The 9,270-nt window shown below is 42.9% G+C and overlaps 1 protein-coding gene across 1 annotated transcript in view; it reads left to right on the top strand.

Moving 5' to 3' along the window:
* Nucleotides 1-704: 704 nt before the first annotated feature.
* The window catches only part of MTX2 (metaxin 2), a 29,836-nt gene continuing 21,270 nt past the window's right edge, over nt 705-9,270 (top strand). The window contains exon 1 of the mRNA XM_030952918.1: nt 705-838. Coding sequence (XP_030808778.1) covers nt 799-838 — 40 coding nt within the window. The 5' untranslated portion in view covers nt 705-798. The remainder of the gene's footprint in view (nt 839-9,270) is intronic.

Below are 9,270 nucleotides of genomic sequence, written 5' to 3'. Positions count from 1 at the left end.
ATAAGTGTCACCAGGGGAGTTTCACATACTTACAAACATTAATACATATTTATGTCCCATGTCCTTTGTACATAAAATATTTAAGATTTTACAAGACTGAAATGTTGTGATGTCTGTCCTTCACAGTGGAGTAAGTCATACTTGATAAAATGAGATATTCTAATTCTTATTAAAGTGTGGCTAAAGAAATGAGGATCAAGAGGGGCTACAAGATAATGAAACAAGTAATTCACATATCCTTTATCTTCTCTGCAATCAACATACTGAGTAATTTTATAGCATTTTCCAACACTTAAGTAGTCTTTATATTATAGAATTAAAACCAAGAAATTTATGGCTGCTTCAAGGCAAGGTGTACTTTCCAAAAAGTAGAGTTTGTCTTCTGGAATTAAGATTCCCAACCTGGGACGAAGAAAAGGGAGCTATACCCTTTATTTCTAACCTATTGTCCCCGAGACGCTTCGGGAAGCATTTGGAGCTCCGTTCCCTTGTGCCCCACGTCCAAGCTAAGGGGGCAGAGGCTGAGCAGGCAGTGCCCCGCCGGGAGCTCTCGGGGCTTTGCCCTCGGGCTGGGATAACGGAGGGCAGTGACTGTCGCTCTCAGGCCGGGGTGCTCGGCAATTCCCCCGGCCGCATCCCCGGCGCTCCCGCCCGGCCGGCCCGGCGCAGCGCCCCGCGGGCGGGGGAGCCGCGGGCCCCGCCCCGGCCCCGGATGTAGTCGCTGCCCCGCCGGCGGCGCGGCGCCCAGTTCCTGTGCGTGCCCTCGGCCCGCCCGCCCTGCCGCCCTCCCTCCGCGACATGTCGCTGGTGGCCGAGGCCTTCGTGACTCAGCTGGCCGGTGAGGGGCGGGGGCGGGCGGGACGCCGGGGCCGCGCCGGGCGCCGCGCTCCGAGCCGCGGGGTGAGGGGCGGCGGCGGCGCCGGGCTCCCGCGGCCTCGGTGCCGGGGTCACCCCTCGGATGGGGCCGCGGGGACGGGGCTGTGGCAGGCGCGGGGCGGCCGCGCGGAGCGGTGCCGTACGGAGCGGTGCCGTACGGAGCCCGGCCCGGGGCGCGGGGCCAGGTCCCTCCGCACGACTCCTCTGCGAGCACAGCCGTGCGCGGCCACCAGGTCCCCTCTATGGGCTCCCTAACCCGGCTGTGCCGGGGCGCGTCGTTACTTTCATTTAATAACTTCTTTGGAACTGATTCATTTTCTTCAGTGGCCCAGCAAACCATGTCTATAATTGCGGCAGCTGGCGCTGAGCCGCGCTGCGTGGGAGGGCTCGGTGCGGCGCCGTGCCCTGCCCGTGCCCCGCGGTGCGCGCTGCGTCCCGGTGTCCCCTGTGTCCCCCGGTGTCCTCTGTGTCCCCTGTGCGGGGAGGCTCCGGCGTGTGGCGGGACCTTTGCTACCTGTCCGTGCTCCCGGGAGCCGCTGCAGCTGCGCCGCCTGCGCCGGACGTGACCTTGAGCTAAAACAGAAAGAAGTGTGTGTCACTGTGGAGCTATTTAGCAAAAAATTATAATAATATGCTCTCAAGGAAAAAACCAAAACATGAACCTTAGATAATGCCTGGCTAGGAAGTTCAAAAGCCAGTTAGTGTGTTGCATGCTTAAAATAAGTGCCTAGGTCAGTTTCTCCTTTCTTCTTATTCCCTGTTTTGGAATTTTTGCTGCTATGCAAACTGCCAGACAGTAAATACTGCAAGGGAGCAGCATGTTGATTAATACTGACCTGTTGAGGAGGATGCTGGAGTTTTGTCTCAGGAGCTGGGTCTTCTGCCACTTGATAGAGGCCTCCACATAAGAATCTCTACTATGAGTGTACCCTGACTTGCAGGTCATGTGAAGGTGGTGTGTCTTCAGTCTGGTGGGTCTCTACCTGTAGAGGTACCCATGGACAAGCTTGAAAGTTCTGCTGGCCTCTTGAGTTGGCACTTGCTAATACTCAGATGTTAGCACAAGCCATGCTTATGTTGAGGGCCAGAGCTCTGGATCCTTGGGATGTGGAGAATAGGGTATTTACTTGCCTTTAGTATATTTTATTTATATTGTGAAATACAAGTATAATGGTGTACATGACTGAATCTTGATACTCCTGTCTGCTCTATAACCTTTATGAATATTCTAGAGTGACAGCTTCCTAATACTTATTTTTTCTGGAATTACAAACACAAACTCAAGACTATATAGGCATCTCATTGCTCTGTTATTAAAAAAGCTGTTGTTTCACAGTTTCAAAAGCAGTTATCTGCCTTAAAAATAAAAGATACATTTGCAGTGCGTTGTGACCTTTGTAGCTTGTCTGTATTAAGCACCAGGTCCAGACTGAAAGTAAATAATGGCAACATTGCTCAATTTGTTCACACGAAAGAATTTTCAAATTTAAAGAAGGTTAACCAGGATCTTGGCCAATGCCCACCACACAGCTGGATTTCCTGAGATGTTAACACAGACCTAGAGAGTATTTAATTCTGGTACTAAGAAGATATCCCCCAGCTCTAGGAATATTTGTGAGGAAGAAAAATGGTGTGTCTGCAAGGAAAGAATACTGCTTAACAATGACACTTGTTTTAATAGCATCTTATCCCATATCTGTGGTTGAGAATGATTGAGAATATTTTCCATGTTCCTAAAAATGAGATTTCCTTGGCTTTTCATTGGGTTCCTGTTCATGAAGATGTCCCTTTGTCACAGCAGGTGCAAGGAGCTGCTGCTCTTGCTCTTAACATATAACAGCTATAATGCATAGGTCCTTACATACAGGTATTTAAGACAATCAGCTCAGCATAATTAGTTTTCTAGAAATGCTTTAAAAGCTTAGGAGAGGGTTTTAGTAGAGAAGAGGATCATAACTTTTTTTTACGCATTGACTTTTTGTGATTACCTATCTTCACTTTGTGTGTGCCTTGTGCATTCACTTTCACCATCTCAGCACAAACTGAAACACAGAAAACAGCCTCTGAATGTAAGAAAACCTTCTTTCAGTGTGAGGATGATTTAACATTGGAGCAGATTGCTCAGTGCAGTTGTGGAGTCTCCATCCCTGGAGGAGAGTGGAGGTGGGCAACCCATGGACATCCCAGAAGTACCTTCCAGCCTCAGTGGTTCTGTGCCCATCAGTTCTCAGCTACTTGCAGTGCTGCAGTAATTCTGCATCCTCTCTGAGCAACGTGCATTCACCTGACCATGCTGGGCACAGCCTGCTGCTCTAATGCATTAATGATTAAACACAAGGCAAAACATGAGTCGCCTGCCTGGAGTGTCATGCTTGCATTAGTGGCATTCAGCCATTTGCTCACTCAGAAATACAAAGAGGTTGATATTATGTCTCAAGGAATAATAAACAAGTATTTCCATAGCCTCATGAGTTGTAAGCATTCATGAAAAAGAGGCATCACAGTTTAAATCATCCATTTCTAAACTGTAGAAAATATTAATTGAATGGTATGGTAGAGAATTTATTTAGAGTAGCTCAACATCAATCACATATTAACAGGATAGGAAATGAATGTTTATGCTGTAAGAAGAATTAGAGTGCCAGCTTTCAAGTGGTCTACAACATTAATCTAACTCTAGTAGTTTTGAGAAGCTGACTGCTCAAATAATCTCTAAATGATTGTTGAACATACATTTAATTGATCACTGAATTACTCAATATACTTTATTTTTTCCCCCAAAATACATTAGTTTTAGGTCAGTGATCAAAAGAGAGAGAATAATAATTGTTGCTTGTCCTTTGATCTCTGGGAAATGACTCCTGTTTATTGCTGTTATGTCCAAGCGTCTTAGGCTGGTTTTGATACTAAGGGAAATGAATGCAGTGTGAAAAGCAGGTGCCCTTCTGCCTTAAGGTGTTTTATGTTCACAGTGAGTCTGCCTCCAGTGTGGCATGCCAGAGTACAAATAAATCTTTGACATGCATGTTTTGTGTATTGAGACAAGCTTTAATCTGACTGAGAAAAAATTCGTCTTTCAAAAACCTGGCCATCTAAATTGTTCCCATACATGAAGACACGATATTTAAACTGAATAGGCATTTTTTGCATCAAAATGCACATAGGTAAGTGTTAGCACTTCCTCCATGTGTGAGGTGAAAAAATAGTTATTCTTGCTTAAAATAGGTTGTTGTCAGCAGAGATTGTTTAAACCTGCTGCAGAGGTTCTTGTAATGAGAAATTCGAGTTTATTTGAAAATACCAAATTTGTCAGGCTACATGATTTTATCTTCCAGAGTCTTTTACATGTGTGCTTTTCATTTGGTAATCAAGCTGAAAGGAATCCCTTTTAACTCCTGTTCAGTTTCAATAAGCAAGTTTCTTATGCCTCTCCTGCCAATTTATGCTCAGACATGTTTGATGACTTGGTTTCCACCAATCCTTTGAGTGGATTGCTTATCCAATCTATTTTTTTAGGTCGGGGAAAACATTACTTTCACAATTATTGTAGCATAGTACATATTTCATTTTGAAATATTGTTATTTCTTGTTTTTAAGCAGCAGCATAATTACAGTTTATAATAGAGCATGCTTCTATAATTGTTTCTGTCTCCATTAAGACTAAGCAGTCTTTCTCTAATCAGCATTTTATTGTTACATGTTTTCTGTTAAAGCAATGTCTTCTTTTCTCATTCCAGAAATGAGATTGCTCTAGAAATAATGGTAACAAAATTAGTAAACCAAATGTAGCACCTATTTTGATATTGTCCAGTTTGAATTGGAAAGTAAACCTTCCTTGGTTGATGAAACCGTGGCAAGTGGTTTGGATGGGAATGCTGTTTTGGAGCCTCAGCTCAAGAAGTCATAGGAAAAAAAAAAGCAAATAATGGGAGTGACTTTGGAGAGGAATCATATTTTTCTTCTCTTTCTCACTCCTTTTTTCTCTCTGGTCCTTGGATGCTCTGTTCTCTGACTGTCCTCAGGCATTAACCTGGTCTGTAGTTTCCTGTAGGTTTGGACCAGGTGAGTCACCTTTTTTTCAAAACAAGAATAAATGAAAGAGCTTGGTTGCTGTTCTTTGCTCTAGTTGAACAGGCATCACATGTTGTACGCTGCTGGGTATTTTCAGCTGTCTCTTTTGAAAGGGAGTGAGAAACTGCAGCTGCATGCAAGCCATGGTGAGGACAGAGGGAAAGTACACACACCATGCTCTCAAATTTTTATTATTATTACTTTGACATTCTGGTCTTTAGTTATTAAGAAGATGACATAGATATCACATGAATATTGATGTTTTAACACAAACCATAAGAAGTTATATGTAGTAATAAAACCCATGAAATGCTCAGGAAGTATTGGAAACATCAAGGGAAAAATTCCAATGATGCTGCAAAGAATGCAGGACAAGTCTCATTGGGGAGAATGGGAGCTCAACTAAAAAAATTGGTTTGTACATACCAAATTAGAAAGTAAAAATGCTGAGAGGTGGGAATTTTTAACAGTTCTGCCTTCTAGCTGTGGTATAATGACAGTGAAGCCAATGTAGTGTTTGCATTCCTAGCAAGAACTTCCAAAGCTCAACTGCATGTGTGGTTTTTTTGGCATTTGAATGCTGTATTGGAGAAACTCTGGATGCATTGGAGTGTTCTCACTGAAAGCCTTGGAAAAGAAATGAGGGAGACTGTGTGGGTATGATTAAGAGAACAGAATAAATGGTTTCAGGTTCTGAATCAGGGAGTGTGCAGTGTTTCCCAGAGGTGAGGGAGAGTGTGAGAGGTGCTATGGCAAATGCCGTGATCTGCTGTGGCTGATTTAAAGGCCCAGAGCCCTAAGGCAGCATCTTCCCCTTGCTGGCAGCAACACCTGGCTGGCTGCACCGTGCTGACTGTCTGCACTTGTGCCCTGCAGAGCTCTCCTGCCTGCAGATCTCAGCTCATCCGGCACTTCTGCAAGACTGGTGCTGCTGTGCTCAGGGCTATGGGCAGGACAGGGAATGAGACAGTGAAGGGGAGCCTTAATGAAAGGCCAGAGGGCTGGGTGAGCTGGAATTGTGTGTGGGAAGCAGATTTTGGAGCAGCTATGGGATGCTGAGGTCCTGTCTGGTGGGACAGATGTGTGTGGACCAGAGCAGGAGTGCTGTGAACGAGGGAGCTGGGAACTCCTTGGGGCACTCTAGAGCAGTGCCTGCCAAACATCTTTAGGGGAGGAAGAGTTCAGACTACCACAGAAAAGAGGGGTCACAATCTAGGAGAGCTTTCAAAGGACTGGTTTAAAAATGTACATATCTACAAATGTAGATATCATGGCTAAGAAATGTTCCAGTCCAATAAGGCATTAATAAGCATCATATCTCCACTGTCCTGCTCTTCACAGCTCCTGTGCTTGAAGTTTGACTTCTTGGGTCAGGACCAAAGAGGAGCAAGGGAGTTAAGTAGCACAAAGGGAAGGGATTGATTTAGAGATCTATAAAAAGGTAATTTTAAGAATTACAGAGCTTCTTTGAGATGGAGCACTTATGCTGAATATCAGAAATAAGTAAAACAACTCCAGCTTGTCAGGACTTTATAAATAAATCTTTTGAGATCATTTAGCTGGCACGCTGTCTCATTTTTCTGAAGAAATCCAGATGTTGATTTAGGAACAACTTTTATTTATGGACTTGATTTTGTTGAGATCTTTTTGGCCTCATCTCATGACAGGATCTCCCTCCTGTGGCCTGCCCGAGCAGGAAGAGTGCAAAGCACCCTAGAGGATTGAACCACAGATGTGTACACTCTTGAAAGTCAACTCAAAGACAGTAACAGAATTGGACTAATGCTTGAATACATGCAATTAATAGCTTTCTTGGAGGGTGAAGAGTCAGATTATGTCATGTTAAATGGCTGCTGCAGTAATGTCTCATGCTGACTCTCATAGTGGTACAGCTCCAGGAAACTCAAGTTTGAGAATTGCTGCTGAGATTGAGTCTTTACATTGAATATCTGCTCAATCAGTAATTACTGGACAGTCATGTTTTATCTGAATTGTAATATTTCTACAGAAGAGGCCAGGGACAGATTTAAGCAAATGATGTAATTATTTGATACATGATTTAATGCAAAGTGTTTAACTAGTGTGAAAGTTGGTTTTCTTTTGGCAAGGCACTATGAAACATGTTTTGGTCCTTTGTCAGCAGAGCCAGGGAGTTGCTGATGCTTTTGTTTTTTCTTGGCCCTTGTTAGTTTACAGGATCAGGCAATTACATGAAATTGATGTGTACTCAGTGTGGGTGGGTTGAACTGGTAGGTCTTAAGGAAGCTTATTCACAACTTTCCTGTACTTCCTTTATTGATCACTCTTAATGTACGAGATGTAGACATTTAACTGCTTTGGTTCAAGTGGCTGCAGCTTCACTGTATTAGTCAAAATGTACCCCCTCCACTTATTTCCTGAACACTAGAAACACACCAGCTCCTGGCATTTTCTTTTTAAACAATGTATTGTTGCTTGAAAATACAGATTTATGTTAAAAGAGTATGAACTGCTTCTTTTTTGATGCATTTTAACATCAAGTGTCTTATAAATCTTCCTTGTTTCTGCAGTCTGGGGAATAGCTTTCCATGTGTTTTTCTTTATCTTACTAAATTTAGAACATTGTGGTTCCTTCCAACTCAGAATATTCTGTGATTCTTTGGTATTGAGCAGCAGGTCCCCACCATATCACCAGTCTTTGGAAACCAAAAAGGGTAACTTTTCCTGCTGATTGTTGTGATGTTTGCTTTGTGACATTTAGAGACTTGTAAATAATATTGTTGAATATAGATGTTGCCCAGATGTAAGACTGAATTTCTTTTTAGTGTTTACTCTTGTGAAAAAGCAGTTTTGAGAATCCTCATTATATTTTAATCAAATCTGTACCTAGGGAGAGGCTAAAGGAAACTGTGTGAAAATAATGTGGAAGTTAATCTCTCCAGCTGTAATACTGCAATACAGTGATTCAGATTAATGCCAAGTATTTTTGTTTGCTTGTTTTTAATAGAGGGTATCTTGCCTCTTGGCTCTTACAGCAGGCCTTTAATGCCATGTGAACCAAACTGGTAAATACAGATGTTTTAGCTTTCCTCTTTTCCCTATCAAAGTGTTGAAGAAAATGTAACAAAAAGGAAAGTGATCCATGCAAATGTAGTGATTTTAGAGAAGGAGTAATCTTTATTTTTATATGATCCATAACAACTTCATAATATTTCATAAAGTTGCTGTGTTAAAGAAGGTCAGATATTCCAAGGCCAGGTCCTAGCCTTGCCTACACAACAGCCCACAGTGAACAGTGTGAAAGAGATTGTTAGTCAACTGAATACTGCATTTACAGAAACAGAAGGTATCATAGAATAAACTGGTGACAAACTGAGAATACAGTATACTTTAGTTTGGAGGAGATTTGGGGCAGTAATTATCTTGATTTACTGTTTATTAGCCTTGATTCCTATTAGGCATAGGCTGCTTTTATAACAGAAAAATATTTCTATCTGCATTGCCTTCCAAAAATATTTTTGTCCCAACAGAATTCTATGGTATTGCTGAGAGCTGGGAACAGACTAATTTCAAGTTGAGTATTTTCCTAAAAACTTTTAACTTCTTGATGACTTCATTTGTCATTCAGGAGGGAACAACTTGATGCTTGGATCTAGAGCTCTCTGGCTTTTGTCTGTGGCTGGTATTCAAGAACGCCGCAGCTTGCCAGCAAGCTAAACTAGTGGCAGACTACAGGGCAAATCACACTGCCTCCCTACTGCTGAAACTGGCTGTTCTTACTAGACCACTGAAGTGGCTAAATTGTTGTTTAGCATATTCCACAATTTAACATGCAAAGTATTTTGTCTTCTCATTTTCACAGTCACAGTCTTATTTTTTAAGTAAGAGGATTAAAGGCATAACTGTAAACCATTTATTTCATTACATCTCTTTCATCATCATGAAGCTGCTGGGGGAAGTTGGATAAAAATGTTTGTTTTCCCCATACATCCTGGCAGCACTGACACAGGTTGAAGAGTTTCCCAGTAATTCAGTGTAGAAGTTGAAATCAAGTTTTGTGCACTCATAAATAGATTCTGACCACCCCAGCCAAGGAACTGGTGGGGCTGAGGCACCGCAGAGCATTTTAGTGATATGGTGCTTCCTCTTGAGCAGACTTCACTGGGGGAATGTTAGTGCAGCCTCTCATTCTTTGAATTAAGGCTCACCAGTGCCCAAGTGTAGTATGTCCTGTTTTGAGAGCTTTAGTTGGAGCTGAGATGTGTAGGCTTCAGGTGAGCTGCTGATCCCCTGCTGGTAGTGGGGTTCAGTGCTCTTGAGTCTTCTTGCAGCATACTTGTGTTC

Source organism: Camarhynchus parvulus, chromosome 7 (assembly GCF_901933205.1).
Source record: "Camarhynchus parvulus chromosome 7, STF_HiC, whole genome shotgun sequence".
In the NCBI taxonomy this organism is placed as follows: Eukaryota; Metazoa; Chordata; class Aves; order Passeriformes; family Thraupidae; genus Camarhynchus; species Camarhynchus parvulus.
This window is presented reverse-complemented; position numbering and strand designations above follow the sequence as displayed.